Raw genomic sequence first — 27536 nt, 5'->3', positions numbered from 1 at the left:
TTAAAGAAATAAGTTCTGGTTAGAAAAGCATGTCTGATGCACTAACCAAGACATCCAAACATAAATTTGTGGGGAAAAAAGTGCTTAGAGCACCTTCTCTGAGGTGCTATAGTCAACTTCAAAACATATCTGAACCTGCCCTAAGCCACAGAAATGACATAACCTCAGCATTTGATTAGAACTGAGCAAAACAGTATTTGCTACCATGGGCTGGAGCACCTCATGTGACATTTTCAGGACTGATAGTTTCTGAAAAAAATGTCAGTTTCCACAAGAACACAACCTGAGTAGTACATCCTGAGGTTTTTCTTAAGTTCTTCTAAGAACTTTTCACATGAGTTTTCCTGTTCCCTTGTTGACATTTACATGGATCTGCTCAGCAAAGGAGAAGCTGGCTGAGTAAAGAGAAACTGATTATAAATTACAAGAACATGAAAAAAAAGGAAAATTAATTTCTCCTTCCTAAATATTTTCAGCCACATTGATTGAAGGCATCATAGTAATGTGTTCAGGGCATTCTTTTCATAAGGAAGTATAGGTTGAACACTGTTAAACAAACTTTTACTGCTGCTGGAATACAAAAAATTGCCTCATCTGCCAGATTCACTACACTGTTTTATCAACATTCAGCCATCATATGCTTCTATAAATACATATAGCTATATGCTTTGGTTTATGGACTATTTCTACTTGTGTGCTTCTCCTCTTCCTAGCTCTTACCCAATGTTTAATTTGAGGTAGTTCTCCCCAAAAGGGGCTAAACTCCTAGATCTGGGATGAAATTTAGCTCTGAATCTGCACCATATGGACCCAGATATGTCTACAGCTGAAAAAAGAGGGACAATCAAAGTCAATAGATGCTGAAGAATGATGAAGGCCTTTAGAAATACAATGGTGTATTTCTTTCAGTGAGTTTGAAAGGTGCAAAAAAAGGAATTTTGTGAAGAAAGAGAAAGAAAAGAAAATTAGTTCCTTGGAATCTACCATAAAAATGTATTTTTAATCCAGGTAACCTGGACATCTTTTTGGATTATAGGCACCTCTGAACAACAGATCTGTGCAAAGAGTAGATTCCCACTGAATTAAGAGGTGAAGTTTACCAAAACGAAGAGATGTGTAAAGAAGATATTTAGGAAATTATTACACTTTGCACATGGAAATTAAATAGATGGCGAAAACAAAATAACAGAGCCTAGAAGTGCAGGAAGAAATATAACACTTCAAAACTATACCAAGGACATTAAAAAGACACTCCTCAGCAGAGGAGAATATTTCCCTAAAAACAGATTCACTATAAACATCTCTAAGATATGCATTATAATAATATGAAATAATTTTTAGAGAGATGGCTGTGTTATGATTCAAACCTTGGATGGGAGAGTTTAAGTTATCTGATTTACATTATCTCTGGCACTGCTCTGTTATGCCCTCAGGGAAGATGGTAGGGAGTGGGAGGGGAACTTATGCATGAAATGTGAATTTCCATTATCTTCTAATGTAGACGAAAACATGGGAAAGGTGAATCTTCATCTTAGAGTTGCTGAAGTCCAAGAGGTATCACATATTTCAGGGGCAGCTGAGTGTATGTAATACCCTTTGAAAAAGTCAGCCTCTTGTGTATGGAAGGTAGGCAACCAAAGGCAAAACATGAAAAAAAAATCTACATTGTTATCATCCATTCATGTTGATACCAGCTCCACCCTGGCTGCCTGACTTTGAATATATAGGTTTACAGGAACCCATCAGTTCTCAAATTCAGTGAAGTGGAATGGGATATGAACTTTACTGCCTTTGAACATCTATGAAGATTTCAGACCTGCCAGGTGAATGGATAACTGTTTTGGTCTTTTCTGTCATTTGTGTCAGACACCAAGTACAAGCCACTCCTCAGGAAGACCTGCCCAAGACACTGGGAGAGTCTTCTAGTGAAGTATCACAGTATGTTTGCTCAGATAGGATCAAGGGATTGTTCAGGATGACATCCTGAGGTGTCTGGGCCAAGCTTCTGCTCCAGACAGGGTCAGCTTCAAGAACAGACCAGGTTGCTCAGGACTTTAGAGTTACAGAATATCCTGAACTGGAAGGGACCTGCAAGAATCACTGAAGTCCAGCTCCTAGTGCTGCACAGGACACTCCAAGAATCACACCATTAATTGTTTAATCTTACAGCCACCACTGAAATCTACTTAGTCCTATTTTACTGATAGAGATGACAAAATGAAGAGTGACAATCATAGAAGAGGTTATTCATCAGTGCATAGGCTGATTAACCTGCCTGTCTGCCTGTTCTCAAGAGTCGTAAGGGACTCTGCTAATACAACAGGAGGCCATTGCACCAGTCATGCTCTCTCAAAGTCTTGGAGACAAGGTCTTGAATAATATATTGCAATGTTTTTGAGAGTCAATCTTTCATCATTCAGTCCAAGCCCATTTATCAGACTGGAGTTCACCTACAAATCAATGCGAAGGTTTTTGATTGAAAATCTTTTTCATGGAAGGCAGAATAACACTTTTTTTTCAGATTCTGCCTGTCACCAGAAGAACCAGAAAAGGTGTGTTCACTACACCACTTCAAGGACTTTGTCCAGTTCTATTTGAATGACCAAAATGTTGAAACTCTCCTGGAAGGAGCTTCTGAATGGGCTGTATTAACCACATTATCTCATTCATGCATTCTATTAGCACATTCTTTCTTTTATATATCTATGGGTACCCTCTCAGAGGAAAACTTAAAGGTCAGAAGTTTGTTATTGCCAATAGTAATTTAATACCATATCAACTTACTGCCAGAAGGAATCCTCTTTTGATATAAATGAGAGAGCCAGCATGGCTCTTTGTTTATTTGAGAGTGTTTTTAATCTGAGAGCTTTGCTGTTTCTTAAAGCTCACAAGAAGATTGCCACAAATCTACGATCACTAAATACAAAGTGATAGAACTACAGCATCTCGCCATTAAATACGTTCACTTTAGCAGCAATAAAACCCCACCACAGCACGCATTTCTACAAGAAAGCAGGAAATATCAATAGAAAAGTACCTCCTACTCTTGCTCAGTAGTCTCCATTTCTGCCTTTGATCCAGCTTAAAAAATGCATGAAGTACAGCAGTCCCCTATAAAAATGAGCAGGCTGTGCCTCACTGCCTTATGGTCTACAGTTTCAGATGGGTCACAGAGTGGGTCACACATCAGCCCACCGCTTCACTATAAAGGTGGTGGGTTTAAACCTGTAGAAAACAGGCACTGCTTCCAAGCAATATACAAGATATAAGCAGCTGCTGTTAAGGCCATTCACTACTAAAGGAGCACTACTCCCACTAGTATTTATATTTATATTTATATTTATATTTATATTTATATTTATATTTATATTTATATTTGTGTGTGTAAAAGGCTTGAACCCTCTGTGATGACAGCCATTTTATCCTTGTTTGAAAGCTTCCAGTAGACTAAGGTCCGATATTCCCTCTCCAAAATAATACAATTGCAAGATTGCCTATTTGAGAAGGAAACTGCCTGGGTGGGCCATGAATTAAGTGGGCCCAGGACAATGACTTAATTTGCCTAAATAATATGTGCGTCAATGAAAGCATTTGCTAAATAAAGAAACCTCCCAGCAATTTTATTCCAAGTCAACATGCACAAGCTGCGGTTTAGCATTACCCTTCCTTTTGTGAAGCTGTAACATGTTGCAGAGGTCATGAAATTCCCAGTATTAGTATCACCAGAGTGGAGATAGTAAGGAAGTGGAGATAGTAAGGGGGTAAGACCAGTCTAAAGGAAGTGGCCACTTCTGATTTGATGAACATTTTCTTTTTTTTACTTGCTGGGACACACTTTTCCTCCAAGATTACACCAGGAGTCTGATCAACTGGTGTTATTGCTGGATTCCAGAAAAGTGGGGAGGATGCAAGAGGGAAAATGCCTGAGGTCCCAGGGGCACTCTAAAATTTGGATAACTTAATGAGATTCACTGGCTTGTCTGCTTTGCAGGATATAGAAAGCATTTGAACCATAAATCCTAAAGAAAAGGGAAAGGGAAGTAGTTTTTTTTGTGGTTATTTTAAGGGATGTTCTTACCTTCTCCATCGAAAATAGGCTGGGTTTCCATGGTAGGCGTTGGCTTCGAACCATCATCTGAATTGAGGGTTAGAAAGAATCGAAAAGAAACTACCATTATTGAGGTAAATACTATCTACTCTCCAGTACTGTTGAATGATTGGGATTTGTACATGGCCCGGCCAAGTCCGGAAGAGAGAGAAGACAGACAGAAAAAAATAATTTTATGCTAAAAGCAGTAACATTTTACATAAAATATGCATTAAGCCCTTTTGGTACACTTAAAAAGCCTCCCCCCTCCCTCCTCAAACCACAGGTGTTTATCATCTGGTAGTCTCCCCAGAAGGCATTAATTGCCTTTTTAGTTTCAGGTCAGTTTAGTTTTACACAGGCCATTTCCTGAGACAGCAAAGCAATAGGATTGCCTCTTTCTCCTCACTCCTTTTGCTCAAAAGAAAAATTCTTCTTCTGAAACTTACCTGTATAGAACTGGCACCAGCATTTACTGCAGAGCTGTTAGAACGGGATGGTCAATAGCAAATCTTTTTTATTTCCAATGACTGCATCAAAGTGTTCTCTAATTGCAATGTGGTGGCAATGTCTTCCAATGGAAAATTGTGGGACAACAGTTTCTCTTACATTAGGTTTAGGTCATGTTTTGCCCATGACAGTATTTGGTGAATGATCTCTCCTGGACCTTGGCTCATGAACTTTTGATACATTTTCTCCCCTATCCAGTTCCAGAGCAAAGTGAGAGAGCAGCTTTGGTGGGTGCCTAGCATCTGGCCAGGGTCAGCCTACTACACCTAGAATTGGGCTTTTTTTCCTACTTGAAATATAGTGACTTAAACCTTCAATTTCTAGTAACTATTCTTTGCATGTATTATTGGCAAGAATGACACTAGGCAGCAAAGTGGGCAGTAACCTAAAAATGTAAAGTTGTGAAAATCTGTGAAGGGAGTTGTCCATGCCAGAAAAGCCAGGCTTGCCTTTGTCTCCATGACTATCAGATGCACGGGGCAAACACTCTTGAGGAAATGTACATGGGACATTCCTTCCTAAAGGAAGCAATAACTGCCCTTAGCCTTCTCTTATATCAGCTTCATTTACAAAATAAGAGACCATTGGAAGAGGAAGGCAAGGGCAGAGATGGAAAACAGAAACTTGTAGACTTTTTCCACCCATACCTGTATTTGCAGTTTTAAGTGAGGAAAAGCTTGAACACCTCTTCCACAGTTAATTTATTTTATGCATTTCCACACACAAAGTAGTCTAGTTCACAGAAAGCAAAAACATGCTGATAATTCCATTTCAACCTCAGAGATCCACTGAAGTAAAGAACATTGACAGAAATGAGAGAGACATCCTTTTGTCATGTTCCTCTTCATCACTGTATTTGGTTTTATGCTAAACTGCAAGTGTAACAGAAAATACTTAGAAGAAAAAAATACTTACCATTCCTCAGTCAGCTCTTGTTCTGAGCTTTTCTGTTATTGGGCATTACCAGTAACCTGGATAAGCTGTATTTATTTTTTTTTAAAGTTTGAGCAACTGATTTGGAAAAAAATCCTGAATATTTCTTAAATTACAAGGAGAAAGGTTTTCCCTTTAAAGGCTCTTCAGATAGAAGTAAATAGCTGATCTTCACTTTTTATGTTAGAGTAGGTTGCTCTGCTTTTGCAAGGCTCCAAGAGCCACAGCTATGGCTTGTTATTTATTTAGGATGGCACTTTACACTGTAACAAAGCAGTGAACACAATCTAATTAGCATGACTGGCTTTAAAGATTGAGAAACCAACCCCAAACTGCTGAAAACACTCATAGAACTACTAGAAAAGTGAATAATTCTCAAGTTATACAAAATAGGAAAAGACCTGGTGTTTAAAAAAGACCAGCACAATAATAAGTACTGATTGCTCTCATGACTGCTTCTGCACCAAGTAATTACAGAATTGCTTTTCAGATTTAAAGCAGCAACCTGGAAGCTAACAATAGGGGAAAATTAGAAGTGGATCTGAGCCACATCATTTAATCCAAATGATTATTTGAAATTTGGCAGAACACAGGATGTTTCAGGTTCAGGGGGATTCCTTCACGTTCATGTATGTGCAAGGAACACAGCAGCAATTACAATTTGTCAAATACATTCTTCTTAAAGAAAATTTTGCAGCAGCCTCTGTATGAAGTTAGCCATCAAGCTACTGGAGAGCATTAAACAAACCCTTTAGTTCAAAGCTATTGTTTAGGATAATCTCAGTAAAATGGCTCAATGGATTACACAATCATTTCCTTACTGGATTACTAAAGCCAAATTGTCACTAAGTCCACATTGTAGCAGCACCCAGCACAGTATTAAGAGTTTTGCAAATAGAGAGAAGTATAATTACTCCCCTGTTATTCAAGCAAGTACAGTTCTACAGTTCTTTCATAACACATACAAGAAAAAAATGCAATAGACAAGAACCCTGTAATTACATTCACCATATTTCAAAAATCAAAAGCCAGGGATATTTCTGATTCTTTTTAAAGGTCATGAAATAATCACATAAAAGACAAAAATTGCACTTCATTAAAAACACCATGCTCACTTCCCAGCTGCCAGCTTCTTATTCTAAAACTACCAATTTTTTTTTTTTCTTAAACTGGATAATTCTCAGCAAGTCTCAGTGTTCCAAATTAGCTTATGTCAAGTTTCACTGCTGTTCCCTTTCAGCAGAAAATCCACTCTAGTACTTGCCTACTCTTATTTGATTTTTCCTCTCGCTCAATACTCCATTTGTCACACTGAATATTTGTTCCACTGGCCTGTTTGCTCCTCACAAACAAGGCATAAGTTCTATTTTACATACCTGAAAGTTTTGAAAAACCATTTTGTATTCCTTAAATGAATATTTCAATATAGAACAAAACTCTGAACTATTCCAGAGGTCTAAGGTCTCCTGTGATACCATATTGGAAGTCCATAATACTGTTACTTTGGGTACAAAGGTAATGAAGTACGTTCACTGGGTACAGTCTCTTCTTTCTTCAAAGAGCTGTTAAATTCCACACTTTCAAAAGAGGCATGCCACTGCAATAGTTCCTTATACACAGCATGTCACAGAGATTAGAGAGATCAAGTGTTACTTCCTAATCCCTCTAGATAGCAATGCTTTCAGATCAGGAACTCATGTAATTCAGAACCACATCCCTTGGTTGCAGAATATTTTCAGAGCCTTGAGGAGGAGTTCACTGGCATAATTCTGGTTTTACAACCCAGCATGAATACCCACTTTCCTTTTCCAAGAGCAGTGTCTACAGACAGTATCACTCAGTAGAATACCTCCTCACGGGACATTTTAAAGGTATAAAACTCCTCCAGTGTCCTTTTCCTAGGGTACACTTGCAAAAGTTAAGCAGATTTTTCTGGCTCAGTTGCTGTCAACTTAAAATGGTCTTTTTATCTTGCTACAGGACAAGAGTGAAACAGGCAGGTCTAAATGAGATTCCCCAAGCCATTTTCACATTAAGGTACCTTGGATATAAACCAGAATTCCAGAATTCCTCTACTACTGTCAGAAGCTCACAAGCAAGAACAGTTTTTATTGCACTTGACTGACACTGACTTGAAACAGGGATAATTACTTGCACATCCTGATCTTCTACTACTGCTGGGCAAGAACTCTTCATCCTCTCACTAGGATACCCTTCCCCATGTCTTATCCTTGCAAAACACCTAGCAAGCACCACATCTGCAATGACTGTAGTTTACAGTGGGGTTGAGGGAGAAAGAGATCCAATCCATCCAAAGAACACCTGTTAAAGTGATCATTTTACTTTGAATGACCTGCACTAAGGCCATGAGCAACTTGAATTACGTCTGGAGAAAAGTAAACTCCTTGACATAAAAAAGCATTATTACTATGGGAATATGGGAAGTAACTGCCTGCTGCTGTGAATTACTATTCCTGACTCAAGCCACCTAATGGAAGCTGTAGAAATGGGAAAAGTCAGGAGATAAAAGTGATGTACTGAAGGTTGATGTTGCTGGGGAAGCACACAGTCTTGGTCTGCTAATGTGACAATGCAAGTATTCAGATGACTTGTGGAGTGAGTATATTTTTCCTATGTAGGAGATGTGATGTGGGAGGGCTAATGTGCTCTGACTGGAATACATGAGGCAATCTGCAAACATTTCTCCCATTTTGAAGCACACAGGTGTTTATGGAGTCAATCATTCAGGCTATATACAAAATCTAATATTCTTTGAAAGTTTATAGCTTGAACATCATAGACTTGTTCATAGACTTGACTCAGACTGATAGAATAAGCAGATGACAATTTTAAGTGTATAGCTCTGCTCTGGGAAGAGGCAGCCTTCTTCCAGTGTCAAGTGGTTTCTTCACTTACCATCATCTGGTTTTGGCTGAGTCATTAGAGAGCACAGCTGAAGCTAAATAGACAACTTAGAGCACAGAGAGCCAGGACAATGAGTGAACACTTAGCAGGTCCAGTTTTATGCAGCAAAGTCCACCTTTAAGCAAACCTGACAAGCCAACAGCAAGAGAGAAGAGCTGTCCTAGGCTCCAGTACTTCTGAGGGACGCAAGTAATACATACTCATTCCTGCAGCTTCAATAACTCTGGTCAGACAAAGAAAGAGCTGCCAGGTCAATTAGGCTCCTTGTATCCATGCAGCTCCTTAATCTTGAAGATGCAGTTTTGACTTTGACTTTTCTATGTATTACCCCCAGATCCAGGGTATTTTAAGTATTTAAAAAGGAAAAAGAAAAAAGACAACAAAACTTGTGTTTTGTGTTTACACTACATGGGGTCTTAGACAAAAATACATGTCCCTTCTAGTACTGCAGGGGAGGAGCAAATTGTTGCCTTAACCACAGTCCTTCTCTACATTAATTGAAACAATTTCAGCAAGTCATAGTTAATTTAATAGCCTATGCAACTTTTATGTACAGACATATATTGCCAATATAAATGCAGAAAGTTAGTATTCATGCAAAAAAAATTCTTTCAATCTGGCCAATCAAGGTAAATTTTTGCAAGCAGCTGAAATAGAAACACACCAGTGCAGATAGACTTCCCTGCCAAGTTTTCACACTCCTGTCCTAGAATAATTTAGATTGAAAAAGATCTCTAAGATCATCAAGTCCAACCACTTCTATGCATGGAGATCCCACAGCTGTTACAAAAAATCCAGCTTTTTAAACAAACTCACCAAAAGCCATGTTCTCACTCTTTATTGCTTTAATTTTAAGAAACAGCAGCAATGTGCTGCCTTTGGATATAACAACCCCCAAACACTTGGACATGGACACGTGAAGTAAAATTTTGCTTAAAAAGGGGAAAATATGACTAAGTGCTAAACATCCAAGTGCTCTGTGGGGCTTAATGAGCTCCCGACTGCAAAGGTTGACTTGCAATGTCATTGCAGTAATTTTTCTCTTCCTACGTCAACTATTCCGTATGCCATATGGATGTGGGCAGCCTTTACTTCAGCACTGCATTCCAGATATCAACCAGAGAGGATAAGGAGCCTTTCCTTGTGCCGTCTGGAAGGCATTAGTTCCCCCCACTTCCTCCTCACATCTCCCTCGCAGGTGCATCAACATGAAAAAAAGCCACTGAAGCCCCAAGGACTTTGTGGTCCAATGTACTCAGTGTTTGTTTGGCAGCACAATTCTTCGCCCTGCAAGAAAGCCTAACCCATGCACAGACAGCTGGAAGTAACTCTGACCCCTGTGACACAATTCAAAGCCTCCTCTGTTTGGCTTTTTGATTCCTGATTGACACACTCACTGCCAGGCGGAGATAAATGCTGCTGGGAGGACAATGTTGATCTGCTCAACTATTCTTGTGAAGGACTTTTTCAGAATAATAAACAAAAAACACTGGTGCGCTCAAGTGTCTGAATAGAACTGGAGGTAGACAGAGAGGGGAGTGGAGTGCTTTACAGAGGCTGGCAAGCTGACTGAAGAGTTAATTGTCTGGGTGTACAATGAGTTTATTCTGACCACAAACAAAGAGCTCCCTCTTCCTGGGTCTGGTCCTTCAAAAGCAAACGTGTCAAAAGCAGTCTGGAGCACCACTCATTAATAGCAATGCTCTAGTCTCCAGGGTTCAGTGGCTTTAAAACTATTGAATCTTGAGATTCCGACAGAATCTCTCTAAAACCCAAAGTCCTTATTTACTGCCTAAGTTCTAAAGGCAGTTCTACAGTAATTAGCCAAAAGAAACCTCCCCTCTAACCCATCATTCTTCGCAGCCTTTAAACAGCTTGTTTTGAAAAATTAAGACACAGTAAGGTATTACCCTTCAAACATAATGCTGTAGACACCTTCCCCAACACAAGATCTAGTTTCATATTATGTGTCATGTAAAAGTGACCCTTAATGTCTCATACTTGGAAAGATACAAAATCCCAGCCCACATCTGGACCTGCATTTTAGAGCTTGCACTATAATAGGTCAAACCAATACAATGTCCAAAACCACCCCCTGCCTTGGGGAAAGTTCAGATCCAGATTCAGATTTGAACTTTGCAGGTTGAACCAAGCCCTTATGGTAATTACCACTTAAAATACCTGACTCCCTTCTGAAAGTTGTGCAAACCTTTCTGGGGAGAAAAAAACATCTTCCTAATACTGCTGCATGGAAGACAAGGCAGCTGAAAACTGAGCCATTAAACTTTACCACTATGATGGCAAAACTCCTAGGGATTTTGATGTCAAAGCAGAGACACTACATGTTATTTGAACAAGCAGCAGCTATAAAGATCAGAGAATTAAGCTGAGCTGTTAGCGAATTTGCTTCACTATGTGGGAAAAGTTGTTGTTTTAGCACACAGAAATGTAGCATTCCAAAGAACATTTTTCTGAAGTGTATGGGCATGCTTCCAAGCAGAAGACAAGCTACCTTAAGATTATTAAAGCCATTATTTAAGAGCACTCACCTAATTCAAACTTGAGACTCACCCTCTGCTCTCCTCTTTCTCAAGCTAAAATCCCCAGTACAGCGCAATCAACTAATTTAGGAGGACAGCAGGGAGCCACAAGTTTGTGTGATCTCTCTTTCATTCTACTGAGCAGTAAGTGAGGGATTCAAAACCTCAAAACCTGTGAAATAAGATTTCTTGGTTTGCAGCCAGTTTCTCTCCAAACTGTAAACAGTAAACCACAGTCTTAACCAATTTTGCAGGCTTGGACTTTTGGACAAGAAGCAGCTGTACCCCACAGGTAGCCTGAGTACAGATTTAACTCAGAATAAGGAACCTGTACACAGTCCTGTTGTTTAGAGCCAGAATTCTCAGCTCATTTTTGCACCAAATTCTAACACAGAGATTATCTTCTCTATAAAAGCAATTTGTATATAAGATATGGGATAAAGAAGCATATAATCAGATTTTAGTTTGGTTATCAGAGCATTTCTGAGGTCAAATGCAAGGAAACTTAAATGGAGAAGACCTGTCACTGCACATAGATTTACCTTATTGAAGTTTTACAGTTTTCAGACTTCACAGCCAAAGTCCTTCCCAAAAGGCAAAATAGGTCTCTTCAAAGATTTGGAAGTAATAGGAAAAATAAATGCCCAAGGCCAGATTTGTACCTTATCTGTTAAAAAGGTGAAGCAGGAAATAAAGGTCAGGTTACTTTTGAGTTCATCTTCAGTTTAGATTTGCACAAAAAGCTTTATTTTTGATCAACGTGGAATCACTGTCAAACTGTGAAGACATTGTCCTCACTGTGCCCTCCCCCACTTTGAGGCTTATTATTCTCATCCTTCTGTAACAATCCCAGCAGCAGTTTTATTCCTTAAGCAAACAGAAATCATCCTATGACTTAGAAATACATGCTCTTGTCATCAGCTCTGACCTATAGAACCAAGCCTCCACTTCTGTCATTGTCTCGAAGAGAATGACAACTAGGCTGCCAGTGACTTTAATTGTGTTGATTTAAGTCAAAAAACCTTAAGTCCACTTCCAGAGTGGCTCAAATTGCCAAAAGGAGAAAAAAAAAAGGAAAAAAAAATAAAAGGACCTGCATATCCATTCAAAGGCTCTTGAGGGAGCTGCTAAGATACAAGTAATTTTTATTAATCTACCATTTCCACTATATCAGATTCAAGCCCTTCTCCCTTTGAGCTTAGTTCCTCCCTTCCATCATAGGTATAGTACTGCAGTTCTTTGGAAGAAGTGACTATTTCCTTGGTATTGCTGCATTTTTCTATCCAACTGCTATTCTGGTTACTTTACTGAGTTAAAAACCAAAACATTCTATTTTTTTTTTTAATTACTGTATAAGCTATACAGTATTTTTAGCTTGAAAGATGACCATATTCTCAATCCCATTATTTCAAAATTCATTCTTTTATTTTGTTCATATATCTTCTGAAATAAGCTGTGCAACAGCAGGGACAACACTAAAATCCCTCTTTGGACTAGAGTCCATTAGCCCCACTGAACAGCTTGCCTAGAAATGCTACATGTAAGTGCCATATAGTGACTTGTATCTTTATTTCACAATAATAATGAATAATGAATAATTAAGATAATTTCAAAACATAGTATCTAGCAGCAGATAAGTTTTGAGCCCATCCTCACCAGCAATGTAAGAATGTTTAAAATGCTCTAGTTCAACTACTTGCTGAGAAAGGAGAAGGAGAACAAAGCTCAGAGTCCCAACTCAGCTTCCAGGCTCTGCTTCTGTCATCTGGTAAGTTTTCAGACAGGACCTCAGCCTGCCTGTCATTGCAGACTGATGTTTCACAGCTGCTAGCAATGTTCTGCACAGCTAAAGAAATGAATCTAGACCACCATGGAAAGTGGCTCTTCTCCTTATGAACCAGCAACAATTTCCCTGTGTAAAAAATCAGCTACAACAACACCTGGGAAGGCTATTGGAATGCCTTCAAAACTAAAAAACACATACAGGCTGCAGAAAGAGGCTCCCAATGGGAGCAAAGAATATTTTTCATTCAGCTGTGTACTTAAGCTGTCCTTCAAAGGTCTAATGCCATCCCCCCTACTGAGACACACCTGATGGGAAAGGGAGACACAGCTAAAAGAATCAGCAGGACTAAACGTTTTTTTGGTATGGTCATAACACATAGCACCAAAATCTACCTGTTACCAAAAATCATAACTACCTAATACATTTGCTGAAAAATGGTGGCATATTTATCAAGTACCAATGGCAGCTGGCTGTAGGGATGGCAGGCAGTTTCAAAGCAGTCTCCAAGGCTCATTTTGACCAGCAGACAACTTCACAGGTCAAATGGCATAGAAAAGCTTTGCTGTGGTAAATACAACCCAGCAATTATACAGTTGTAAATCCAGCACTTCCTTTTTTTTTTTTCTACAGAAAAGGATCAAGGAAATGAAGATGTGAGGAAGAATTGAAATAACCTTATTCTTCAGAGAGATTAACAATTGAAAGGAAATAAGCTGAATAAAAAAGAATTAGAAAACTACATCCAAGTGCATATCAATATAGGCTACAACCACATTATTTGGAAAAGCTATTGCCAATCCATAGAAGGGATGTTAGTCCATCTTGTTCCAAGAAGGAGTACTGTCTGTAGTAATAAACTGAGAAAAGGGAGGTGAGTTAGAAGAGGCAATGTAGTGCATGGCTGCTACAGACAGTCCTGGCACTAAGCTTCATAAGGAAACTGGAGAGAAGAGGCACAACACAGAAACAGACTACCAATATTATAGAGGCTGGGTAAATCACAGTCAGCAAAAGCTGGACTACAAACTGTTAGGAATGTTTGTTGGTTGCTTTTTCTTTTTTTTATCCAAAGCAGAAATACCTCCAAACTGTCTGTACTACTTACACTGTAGAGTGAGTGATGAGATCAAGAAATCAGCAATAGCTAGCACTGAGAATGTTTAAAAATCAATTGAAGAAGGGGAAGTAGAGGAAGAGATGTTTAATGTTTTTATAGCTTTGTACTTGGTAGAAGAACTCTTTTAAATCTCACCCTGTAAACACTACAAGTATTATAGATACTGCAGAATTTTAAGCTACAGTATCTTAATTTTTAACCATCTTCCACTTGGCTCACTGCCTTGAGTGACATTTGAAATAAAACAGGGAGCAAAATAGTTTCCACACAAAGAAATATTTTGCTTAAGGCACCATATCTCACAGCAAGATTTTTAACACTTGACATTGCCCCAAACTTTGAGCAAAGTTTGTAAAAAGCTCTATAGCATTGTCAACAGCTGCCCGATCACTTCTGGCAAAAGGAACAACCACCTTCTGATTGTTTAGTTTAACCTCTCTGGTTTTATTCTGCCTACAATATATCACTTTTTTTTTCCAAAGCCTCTGCTTTGATGTGAAGTATTCTCTGTTTCCACACAGCCCAATAGACACCCCCTCCTCAACTACCTCTCCTGAAAGGCTTCTCAAAGTCCACAATCAACTACCACCTTATCACTTCTCGGCTGTGCAAGAGCCCAGATATCTGCAGCTGTGGAAAAGGGAGCACATCTGAAATGCTCACAAGAATGCTGTGATTCTGATCAAGGAAAAAAATGTAACAATTGTTATGCAAGCTTTATGTAGTAGTAACAAGATCCCTAGCTTTGGAAACATTTCAGAAGCTACATGATAATATAAAATATGGTGAGCTGGGGTGAGGGGCATGCAATGGTGTGGTTGCAGTACCACGCTTTCTTACTTCTCTCCCCAATATCACTCACATTCCCTTTCACTCCTCTCCTTCCAGCTCTCTTCAAGGTAAAGACTCTATAAATTCTCCCACATCTTCAAGGCCTATAAGTGGGGGGTTGGAGACAGCAGAAATTTGCCAGATCAATGGCCATTTGAAATTCAGACATATGGCTGAAGCCCTACAGCTGCATGTGTTAATTACCACACGTGTCCCCTGTAAAGCAGTCTGTTAAACACAAAAAGAAAACAGGAGAGAAAAAAGCCTTTCCAAGGGATTAAGTAAATAGTCTAAATTTTTGACCCTGCTCCCCCAGACACATGCCTGTGTATAAGCTGCCTTCCTTTCTCCCAACACCTGCGTCCTGAGGAAGCACAAGACCCCTGCCACCTCGAGCCATGTGCAGCCAGCCTATCTCAGAGTGTACTTTCCCCCTTCTAGCTCCTCATTTCCAGCTTCTTCTCTCGCCAGCCCCTCTCCCTTTCTCCTTTAGAGGACTAATTCCTGGCTGACAACCAGACTAGCCTTGGGCTTACAATATGCCTTTTCATTTCCTTGCAGGCAAAGAGAATGGATACCTCACTGTTATATCTGTACTGCATGTGTGAAAATGAAGAAAAAGGAGGGGGGGAAATATATGTTTTTCCACTGCTAGTTTCCACAGGTTTTTTTCCTCCCTGGATGACTAAAGAGGAGTGTCAGAGCTTTAGTGAGTGAGCACAATTTTGCTCTCTAACTACATAGCCCCAGCATTTTCATCCCAGAATCTGAATATTGTCTAAAGGAACTTTTCTATTTGATTATAAAACCAAAGGAATAGTTCTTCTCTGTGAGGGAGGGCATGAAGAACAGAGGGAATCAGATACGGTAACAGTACTGCTGGAAGGGCCTCCAAAGGATCTAATGTGTTTCAGAAGGAAATGGGTATGTACAGAATAAAGCATCTCAGTGTACACAGCATATACATGACAACACTTTCTCAACATTAAAATAGTCTTATTTTAAGGTGAAGGTCAATCTTCAAGTTACAGACTGCTAGACATCTACAAATGTATTGCTCAAAATGAACCAGAGACAGCTGATATTAAGAATCATCTCATTTAATGGCACATTTGTGAGAAGCTGAACAGTCAAGAAGAAACCAGTCAAGTCCTTATACAAATTGCTTTGATGCAGCACCTGAAGGTCCCATCAGAAACTGAGCATCAAGTGGAGCATAGGAACATGTAATAAAAGACATGGACACTGCCCAGAAAAATTCAGTCTGTGGGGAAGTCTTCTCCTATCCTTAGCCTTTATCAGGGCATTTTTCTGTACAGCTTCCTTGCTGTCACCATAGAACAAAAGCCCAGATGAGCACCAACAGGAAAGCTGTTATTCCACATAGGTCTGTAGTAATGATCTATCTTTAATCCCCCTAGAACTATTGCAGGAACTTGAAAAAACATTGGGGTTGTCTCTCCAGCTTTTCCCTACCTTATTTAAGGGCACACATGATCTACGTGCATTCAAGATTTCCCATCACAATTTCATAGTTTATTTCTCTTACAGAGAAACTTTGATAGAGCTCATGGAGCAAAGGAGTTGAAAGGAACGTATTTCCAGCCCCTTGACCAAACACCTGCATCACAACAAAACACATTTCCTGGTGCATTACACTGATTTGAAAGAAAACAACACTAACATTCAGATGTCTAGACTGTATAAAGCATGAGAAGAATGTCAACAACTCTTTAAAAAGAGAAAAGGTTTTGAGCTTACATAAAGTATTTTAACAACAAAACCAACTGACAGACCCCAAATTTATTCCATTTCTCTGCAAGCTGTAATGATCAGACATCAGAAATCCATGTATAGCACATAAACAGTTAATAATACCTTAACAGATGTTGTTTAATCAATTGTTAGTCTACTTACTAGATTTACTCACCAGCTTGCTCAGTACCATGACTTAATAATTTAAAAACAGCTGCTCTTAAGACATTATAGACAGGAGTTGTCTGTAGATTGCTATAATAACACTTGTAAACTACAATTTTATTAAGTCATATTATATAGACTAAGCTACCAATTGGGACTGCTACTTTATAGATGAAAGCAGAATTCTTGCATTGTATCAAACATAATACACTTTAAAACAGAATTTACCTTCTGTTATACTTGCCAATGAAACTTTCTCCAGTCTCAAATTTGATACATATGTTCTGAGGCCCACAAAAAAGTCTTGACGAAAACTAAACAATTTCAGACAAGGCAGCGATGTGGGGAACCAAAAGGATTGTTTTTAGTTCTACTGTTTATGTAACAAAATTGAAGTCATACTTCTAGACTTTAATACTTCAAAAATCTGTTTGCTTCATGCAATATATCTAAGTGTTTTTCAGAAGACTGCTCTGCTCTGGAAAAGTTATCCAATATACACTTGTAAAATTGCAAAACTACATTTCTCTGTTCTCAAAAAATTGATCACAATTCCCATTTAAAAGCTGGGTTCTTGCTATCTAATAAAATCTGTCATGTTGGCAAACTACAGTCTACCATACCTGTGAAGTTGACTTGCTTTCTACAGCTACATTTAACTGGAACTTAGTAAGTAATTTTGTAGATTATATACAGGATAGAGACAGCAATAGGAACCAGAGAGAATTCTGAATATTTACAAGCTGGCACATCTACTGATTAAGTTAATAGTATTTATTACAGAACTATTCTTATAATAGGGAAGAAAATTTCAATTCCACTGCTAGAGTTTGCTTGGAAATATAAATGTGAGCTAACCAAAATCTTAATGTGCTACAAATTCCATCTACAGCAATTTTGCTCACAGCTCACTTGAGCTATTGCAGGACTGTTTTTTTTTACACTAACCCCATAACTTCTCAATCTACTGACCTTTATTCTAGTTTCATGAAAAGCAGAAATATATTCATGTTTCTCCCATAGATTGCTTCCTAACTCTATCAGATTTTAACAGGGTAGACTGAGAAACTGTCACCATCAATGTGTGGCAGAACAAATCAAGCTTTTGCACATGGGAAGGACTTGCATCCCTCCTGTAGCACACACATACAGCAAATTGGTTGCTTTCAGGAAGCAGACTTATTACATATGCATAGTACAGTCTGACTTTCCACTGAGCTACACTACACACCCAGCTCTATCCACAAGCATCAAATTGTTTGTGCACATTTTCAGCACATGTGTATATTTTACCCATAAAATACCTGAAAAACATATCAGTCTTGGTCTAGGAACATTACATTAAAAAGTTAAACAGTTCAGAAAATGATACTTGCATGAAAGCTCTCCATCTGGATTTCTAAATTAGTATATTTTTTTAAATTTAAATACATACACTAAACATAAGGGATCCAGATGAATTGTTTGGGTAGCTCTGTAGACTTGTTACCTGCTAATGTTCTGCAAGAAATTAAACATAAGATGGTGTTCACCACCTAGAACTATCACTTGACTTCATACTGCCTCAGTAAACTTGCATTTACTTCATCTTACTGATGAAGGCCACACAGCATTTCTCTTTCTTTTCTGTATTCTCCAATAACTGCCAAAGACACCAAAACATTTTCTCTGTTTATGAGGCTGGATATGCAGTTGAAGCTCGATTTGTATAACAGCACAGTTGTGTTTCAGTACATAGTACTGGGTTGAATCCAGAAAGATCTGGAGAAGGTGAAAACCAAAGTCCCAGTCTGATGTTTTAGTCATATTTCAGTTTGCTGGTTTCTGTCTTCTGTGAGACATTTGAGCCCCTGTGGAGGCCATGTGCTCCTCTCCCTGCAAGCTGAGGGCAGGTGAATTAGGGCCAGCTGCACCTGACTTCTTACCAGCAGCAGAGAAATCTTCCAGGTCCCCAGGTATAAGCAGCTCCATTTATTTTCATCAGCACAAGCCTCCTTCGCTTGGGTTTGCCTGAGGAGAGTGTTTGCCCTTTACTGCTCAGCCTAATTACTGACTCACACTAATGGCTCATTACTGATTCCAACTGCTGAGTCTGTTGGCTGCATAACTGGGCCATTAGCATTTTCTAGAGGTAAGACACTTGGAAAAAAGCACAAAAAAAAGCCACAGAAAGGGCCAACTTGCCCACAATTGCAGCCCAGGATTTTCCTGCCAACAAAGCCTGCCTTTAAACTAATTTCTGACAGTTAAACCCACAAAAAAGAACCCAATTCTACATGTTTAATGGCAGGAATTTCAAGTTGCTTATCTTAGGATTTTCAGCAGGAATTTCAAGTTGCCCATCTTAGGTTTCTCAAACTGTTTCAGTGTTTTCTTATATGCTGCAAAACTCACTGAGAAAAAGCTTTTTGCAGCTCCATATGAGAGTCATGTCTACATGTAAGATAGTAGTTGTACAACATGTTCAACCTGGGCTTTCCTTTCTGCAGGGCCATCAGAGCTTACATTTCACCAACTCTTCAGGCAATTGCAGATTCTATTGTCAGCTTTTGCAATAGGGGAACAAGACAACTCAAAATAGGCCTGGAACGTTTTGTATTGATAAAGACTTTATAAAAGAAAAAGGGAGTCCATGCCACTAAAGACTCTTCATGACTGACACTGAAAGGTACTCCAGCCCAAATTTACCCTGCAGTTGCATCACCTTTAAATCCCAGATTACTGGGATCCATCCTTTTCCACTTCTTTCATCCAGTTGGTTTAAACATAGTATCATGCATTGTCCATAACAGTAAGTTACCACTAATGAACCAGTATACCTACTTCAATATGTTTCCTCTTCACTCACTTTTAATTTACTCTGTTTCCAGTTTTACCAAGGAAGACCAATTGAATTTACAGAGATAAGAAGACACATGGCTGTTTTCTTCATCCCTCTGATTCCTAACCAGACTACATTTAAAACCTTCTTTGTGACTGTAAAAGACACTACTCCTGATTGCAATATCCTAAATCTGAGCTAAAGCTCCAACACTTCCCAGATAAAGAAAATAAAATTTTGTTTTGTTTCATGTTTACTTCTTTTGTCTCAAAGTATGGCACACTTTTCCCTGTGGCTGGAAAGGAATGTTCTCCATTCTTTAGGCAGGAAAGAAATCCAGTAAGGTTGGCTCCAAGGAGGCCTTTCACTGCTTCTTAAAACATTAACAACATCCTAGTGGGAGAGACTGGGGAGATCCAAACCTCTAGAGGACAGCATGCATTTTCATAGTGTCTCAGGACCATCAAACTTAGCAGAAACTGGAGCAAATTAATGCAAGATGCTCCTTATGAGCAAAAGAACTCTGCAGGTTCTGAATATCCTAATCTCACAAAAGAGCAATTACATTTCTTGGAAACTTGTTCTTCAGCTGTGGGACAAATGCAGCACAAAAAGGACATTGATAAGTGTCTGAGCTGCAAAGTCACAAAGCAAGCATGCCCTGGAGGACCTGGGCTTCAGTTCCACCTCATGCAAACACACCTCCATCTCCCCAGGCCCAGGTCTGTTCTGCCTTCCAGCAACTGAACACTCCTCGGATACAGAACAAATCAATATGGCCTATTTTAAAGTTTTAGGTTTGCTGCCAATTTAATTTTATTTAAATTACCTTATGAGGCAAATTGTATGACTAACTGGCATTGCATCATACAGCAATAGAAGCCATGTAAATATGGATCACCAGAGCACGGAATTTAGAAATTAGAAGTATCTCTTGCCAGCATGCTTGCTTATTCTCTGCAGAAAGCTCCACAGAACCACTTTCTGGAACTATATGCCAAGCCATATGAACATAAAGCCATTTTGTTTTCTTCTCATCAGTAGCGAGAGAGGTCTGTGTATGGAATCATGTTACCTCATATCTTCTGGTACTCCAATGTACCTACTGAGCCCCAGAAATTAGAGCTCAACAGGAAGGAAAAGAGGGCAAATGATCTGAAGAAAGAGTTATTACCAATAACTAGTTATTACCAATAACCTTTTTCTCCTTCCAACATTAATTTGCTTCTTCTAAAGGAGAGCTAATATGCTAGTAAAGTCTTCATTTATTACCCAGTAGCATAAGTCTACCCATCCACACTGCTCCTAAGGCAGAGCAGCCTCCACCCTTTTGCCCTGAAAACTTGAAAGGCACTAAGTTTATTAGCTCATATTTTACATTCCTGTATGAACAAGAAAAAAGAAATCACTTTTGAAAGTCCTAGCTATTCTTTGTTTCCTTCAGAATACCTATTCTATGTCAGAAATGCTCTTTGACTACAAGACCCTCACTCAGGGATGAAGAGAGGGAGGAGTCTGCTGTGCAATTCCAAAAGCTCCCAAATCAGAAGGCAGTTGCCCAAAGAGATATCAGAAGTTTCCAGGCTGTGCCTCTAGAAAAGAAAAGTCATCACTGTCCCAGTTCCTGCTGGACCTCTCCTCATCCTGCTCTTTTTGTCACCTTGCAAAGGGCAATCTTTGCAACAAGTGTCGGAGCACTCAGCTAGAACAAACGATTATGTGCATGCTGGCTTGCCATCAGTGTTCAGAGAAGACCTGCAGCAACCACCTTGCTTCAAGAAAGCCAGGCTGTTCTTGATTCCAGCTTTCTCCAACTGATACTGGAATTTTGAACCAAGGTAACTTAAGAAAGAAAAACCTGATAAGAAGGACAAATTCATTTTTAGATTAGTCATTTTCACCATTAGATGAAAAAGTAATGCTATGTCCATCAGATTTTAAACCAAATTATTACAGCTTCTAAAAGCCCTCTTGATTTTAAAAGACCCATTAAAAAGCTGCTCATAAGTATTTTTCTAACATGATGGAATAGGGCCAGACTTGCTTATGTCTGGGTTTCTAGGAGATACTAACAGATTCAGAACTGCAGGAGACAGAAAGTTGACATGACTGCTTGAAGCATGCTGGCCCAAAGGGAAACGTTTCCCTTTTGACAGATACTGCACAGGACATTTCTGCAGCCACATGACCAAGCATACCATCCTTGAAACAGGATGCCACAGGCAGCACCATGGAGAATCAATTTATATTACAAATTTTAAATTAGTTCATACCATTTACAGTTTTCTTTTTGCATGCTTCAACCCTGAGTTAATAAAGGGAGTGTGGAAGAAAAAGCAAGTTCAGATGTTTTTCCCTTTTGCTCCTGTTTCTCATGAAATCCAATGTCAGCTGCTTTCAATCCTAGAGCAGACCAGGACTACCCAGGTAAAAAGCCTACAAATAACTCCAAAATAATGCAGATTTCAAGAGCTATTTGATTTGCTTGTACTTCAGGCTAGACTGGCAATGATTGCATTAACAGAATTATAACCATGTGTTCAGGTGCCAGTTACACATTAATGCATAATTACAGGTTTAAAGAGACATATCCTTACCTAAAATAAGAAACAGGCTTCAGCATTCAATCTCAACTAAGTACTTTTCCTTGCATATTTCTTCTCCTTACCTTAAGCAATAGGCTGTAGAGCAGATATGCTCAAAATACATCTCTACTCTGAACAGAGCAATCAAATCCCCATTAAGTGCTTTCAGGACCTGATTGACATTCCCAGCATGGAAGATATCCTTCAAAGTACTGGCACCAAAGTCAGTGTTTTCCTTCACTTTGAAGTGTCAGGAATAACTGCTTTAGAGTGTTAGCACTAAAAGTCCTGCTTTGCTTATCAAAACAGGAACTTCTCCCAGGAAAGAGCATTGATCCTCACCAGCAAAAGTGAAGAGGTATTCAGCACAGTTTTCCTGGAGTATGGAGACAAACTCAAAAGCTGCCTCTCCACTGGGGCTAGAGGGGAAAAAGGCTGAAAATTAGGGTGTGGAAAAGGCCTAAAGACATATTTGACTGCTTCTCAATGTATACTTCAGTGGTCAACCCTCTCAAAACCATTTCAGTGAATGCAAACCAGAGGACACAGGGAAGAGCTATGAATACTCACAGAAGAACAATGACCCATCGAATCCTTTATTCAGGAAGGGCAAGGACTAAAGACAGGAGTGTAAAGAAGAAGAATAAATGCCTGTGAGATTTCCAAGCACTGCTAAGGCTTAATCCAGCATTGCTCCAGCTGGCCAGAAGGTTTTATGCACTGTTAAAAAAACCCAGCTTTCAACGCATACAAAGCCACAACCATGACACTGGCACTCCTGTTTTTTGGAGCACAGACCATACTGACACCCTTCCTAATCTCTAGCGATTTTACTGAGAAATGCTCAGTATGTTGCTTCAAGGTGAACAAGCAGAGGTTATTCTGGACCAGACACTCCTTTGGGAAGCTCAGCTTTCTTCAACTCAGCTGAGAAGCACAGAGCAGAGAACACCCTTTTCTACTCTGCAGGGAGCAGAACAGTCATCTTATTCCTCCTCCTGAAGGGGAGCTCTAGTGGCACAACCACCCCTGCACCCTGGAGACGCTTAGGAACCCATGTTCTGAGCTGTCTTAAGGGACTTGGCTTGGCTGCTGCTGTTACAAAACAAGTTGGTGAAGCACAGGACTCTACTCACCTTTCCTTCCCGAATTACCCTGGCTTGATGGTTTATCAGTTACTGAACCTAAAGGGGAAGGAAAAAAAAAAAAGAAGAAAAAAAGACATCAATTTAGATGCTGCATGATCACACAGAGCATATAATGTCACAATAATGCAATCAATATCTCGACCCATAAAGCATCTATTTACATGTCAACAGCTCCATTTAAGACTCAGAGAGCCTGTGGCTTCAACCAACACCAAAAGTATAAGGAAGTTTTATGCATCAACACATTCAATTGGGATAAAGGTAAACAAGAAATCTTTAGTAGCTGGATCTAGTGATTTGAAAGACCTCAAGAGAGCATCATGCTAGTAAGAAACCTGGAATAAATCCAAGAGCAAGAAGGAAAGATCAGTAAGAGTCACTTCTTTAATTTGCAAATGTCAGGAAGAACAAATCAAAAGCAGATGGGGAGAGTGTGAGGGGAATGCAAGCACAGTATTCCAGAGGAAAGGGATTAAGTGGGACAATTTGCAGAAAATGGATTTCAACCAACCCCTGAACATCCCCAGCTGTTTGAAATGGGACATTAAGTAAGATCCAACATGTACATGAACAGAACACATCTTGGGTTGTCTATTATAACTTAGATCTTCACATAGTATATATAATTCCATGCTTGGTTCTGCACGCTGCTTTAGCGCTTCATCACAGTTTTCTACTAAAACTTGAACAGGTAATAAAAACTCTTTAAATAAATCCATTACCAAATTGTATAAAAATCTATTATAAGCTTTTTTTTTTTTAATAGCTTTATTCACAGGAAACTAATTCTTTCATACACCATTACTAAACACTTCCAATGATTACTGAATATTCAGGAAACATGGATCAAAAGACAGCTTTAAAGAAGACAGCTCTGACAGCCCCAAGAATCTGATCAAGACAAACTCTGAAGGTAAACTATTGTCTGGACACTTTCACTTGTAGATCAGTTGATCACAGATCTACTGCTGAATCACAAGTAGTAAGTACAAACTCAGTATTAGTCATCATATGTCTAACATCTATGTCTTACAGTATAACATGGCTTTACTTTTCTGCAACAAGACTAACTGGATAGATCAGTAAAAGTCAAAAACATGCCCTACCAAAATGATATACTGGAAATGGTGTCATAAAGTCATATTCTAAAGGTTTAAGTCAAATTATTGTAGGATTGCACCTTACACTAAAATAGGATATTAATTTTTTTTCTTTCCACATGCCTGTGAAAAACCAAGCATCTCCTCAAGGTACATTGGGTCACTGGTTCTCAGACAGCTCTCCCACTCAACTCAAACCCTTATGCAAGTCACTTATTACCACAAGTAATAAGTGTAAGTTTGCTTACTACCACAGAACACCCTACAGCCAAGAGGACACAGGTTAAGGTAAAAAAAAAATCAGAATCCCAAAGGTTTGACTCCTGCCATGCTCCTACCTAAAAAGCAAACACTGCAAGGTGTTTGAAGAGCTATACTAAGAGCTATACTAAAACCCTCAAGGTGCAGATTGTAGAGCATGAAGCCATGTAGCATCACTGAACATGCTAGAAACACACTCCTATGCTTACTGTCTTTTCCTTCTTCTCTAATTCTTTGGGGGGGAGAAAGGAAAGTGAGGACGGCACAATTCCAGTGTTGCACTTCAATTCTCCCCAAAGTACAGAACAAGCCTGCCTGTGTTTACTGTGGTGTCACAGTAGGACTGTTCACAACAGCTCACAAAACTAGACCAACTATGGATAAGGGCCATATGAAAATCTGGACCCCAATCTCATTCCACTTGAGCCATGGACTACTATATTGAATGGTGTGGAGAAGAAAGAAAAGCAATTACTCTTTTTTAAATAAACTTGTGGATTTGGTCTCAATAAACCGCTGGGCAACACAGTAATGTCAGCCTGAGAGCCCAGAAAAACATCACTTAATAAACACCAGTAACAGGCTGGGTCTGGATCTCCCTCCTGTGAGCTGTGGTGCAATCCCAGTGCTGTCCACCCCCATGACACAAACACAGGGATCCTAAACTGAGCAACGTGATCAGAAGACCCGAATTTCATTATAACAGCAGGACTCCAGAAACTGACAGTTTTGCATAGAACCACCTTCATGAATTAACTGAAATCACTCTGTACAAAATATTACTCCACGTCCCACAAAATATAGCCCAAGAACCATTTGATTACAATATAGCTCATGGAAAAAAATTATCCCATCTGTTCAGCAAATCTTTGATGTCGGTGTACACAGCAACACTGACTCTTGCCTTGGCTGCCACAAGTTGTCACCTTAGTGGCTTTTCTTACTGAGCCTTGCAGAAGTGTCTGCATCCTAATTGCAGGGTGGACATGCCAGAGTCCAAAGTGCAGTGTTAAGTGGGGTAAACTGGCCAAGTCACCTGAAAAGACTGAGCTCTCAGAAGGATGCATTCACCCCAGCCCTCTGGTTATAAAGTTAGTATTTGCTGAAGCCACTCCCACAGTACCTGAACATACAGGAGTTTTGTTCTGTACAGAAGAGCCGCTAATAGGCTTGCCATCAGGTGTCACACACCAGCAGTATCCAGTGTAGGTATGGCACTGCACCTGTTTAATAAAACAAAGAGCAGGCATTTCATTTCTCACTCTTTCACCAACCACTTTATTATCATTCACCATCTTATTGAAGTCCCAACCCAGAGGTATCACAAACACATGCTTCAGAGCAAAGAGGTCTTACAGAAGACTACCTTTGATATCATCTTTTCTTCCCTCATCTCCCCTCCAAAAGAAAGGTGATTTCTCCTACTTCAACTCCTGTAGCTGAAATTCAGGAGGCAAAAGAAGTTACAAGTAATCATCTGAGAACACTTCAGTTGGGAGATGCAGCAGTTGTGTCTTAGCTCACTCCACCCTCTGCTACATCCCACTTACTGTTTACTATTAAAAACTTGTTCCCCTGCATCCCCAGCTGGGTTATGGAAAGGCCACCCTATCTCAAAAGTCCATAGCCACTGCCTGAGAGAAGCATCTGTAGGCATTTCAGAAGCATTTTATTCAGTTACATGGCTGGAAAAGTGCAATACTGACTTGGTTAACCAACTTCCTCCAGACAGATTTAAGCTCTATTGTGTTACTATGTCAAACTACACAGCAGGAGCAAGATCAAACATGCTTGCTCCTCATATATTGACATGGACTTAAGAACATTTGATGAAGGTTCTAGTGAGTCAAAAGGTACACAGTATAAAATTCATCCTGATTCACTTTGAAGATCTGCTTCTGAGCTGAACATCTAGAGCTGTCCAGTTCCTTCCTTCACCACAGAAAGATACCACAATTACAAATTCAGATGCAGAACCTCTCAAGTAAGAATAGGTAAGTCCTGATCTAGCAGACTGATCTTAGTAACATCTGTGGAGATATTAATACAGGACCACTAAAATTTCATTCAGCCTAACACATCTAATTACAGACTTAGCCTCAGCTTCCAGAGCAGCCAGCAATTGGATGAAATTCAGGATGTCCCTGACATCTTTGAGATAAAAGTAAACTATCATTGTACAGACATCTGTGCAAATACTAACAGGTCCCAAAATTCTTTCTAATAAGCATACTTTCAGCTGGAGTTAAATATGCCTTGTCAGTATCTTGGAATGGTATAGAAGTACATCCTGTTACTATAGACTAGAGATGGCTCCTTCAATACATTTCTGAAAAAAAACCATGAAATGAGACCATTTCAGAAACTACCTTTTTATTTTACTTGTAAAATTAATTCTGTCCATTCTCTTTTTATTCCAAACAAGTTCATTGAAACCTATTTCTAATTCCAGTCCTCTTCACACAGAAGAGAAGAGTGATGGGGTGTTTGTGCTGGTGGCCTCATTAGGGATCCTTCAGAGCAAAACCAGTCATTCCCCTCACTGACAGCTGGCTTCAATGCCCTAAGGTAGCAAAGTTTGTTCAGAGACTTAATGACAGGTTTTTTTTAAAGGCTTTGAATATCACATAAAACATGATCTAAGAGCAATTATAACACAGTACGTCGTGTTTATCTTGGGTTTTACTTGTTTATCTTGGGTTTTACTAAAGTGCAAATCAATCATTTTGCCTCAAGCATTTACTTTTAGTAGCCAAAATCAACAGTCATCTCATATACCCACGTTACTGCAGTCACTGTCACTGCTATCTGCAGATTCATTTTTCTTTGCTCAATATATCACAATATTGACTGCAAATTACTCAGAAGTATTATGATTATTATAAGCAATAATCAAGTTAGAAAATATTTTTTTATTGCTTAATGTAATTAATTGAACACTCAAAACAAATGTGATAGACATGCTCTGGTTT

General features: G+C 39.2%; 1 protein-coding gene across 3 annotated transcripts in view; it reads right to left on the bottom strand.

Annotated features, from left to right (window-relative positions):
- The window catches only part of SMOC1 (SPARC related modular calcium binding 1), a 128720-nt gene that overhangs the window by 43943 nt on the left and 57241 nt on the right, over positions 1 to 27536 (bottom strand). For 2 of the 3 annotated variants that reach the window (XM_021540752.2, XM_021540753.2), the window contains exons 4-6: positions 25688 to 25787; positions 23192 to 23239; positions 4079 to 4168 (exon numbers count right to left, since the gene is read on the bottom strand). In XM_021540752.2, the coding sequence (XP_021396427.1) occupies positions 4079 to 4168; positions 23192 to 23239; positions 25688 to 25787 (238 nt within the window). The remainder of the gene's footprint in view (positions 1 to 4078; positions 4169 to 23191; positions 23240 to 25687; positions 25788 to 27536) is intronic. The other variant, XM_021540755.2, reaches the window with a different exon arrangement.

Source organism: Lonchura striata, chromosome 6 (genome assembly GCF_046129695.1).
Source record: "Lonchura striata isolate bLonStr1 chromosome 6, bLonStr1.mat, whole genome shotgun sequence".
Classification (NCBI taxonomy): Eukaryota; Metazoa; Chordata; class Aves; order Passeriformes; family Estrildidae; genus Lonchura; species Lonchura striata.
The sequence above is the reverse complement of the archived record's forward strand: the minus strand, read 5'-3'. Positions and strand labels throughout refer to the sequence as shown.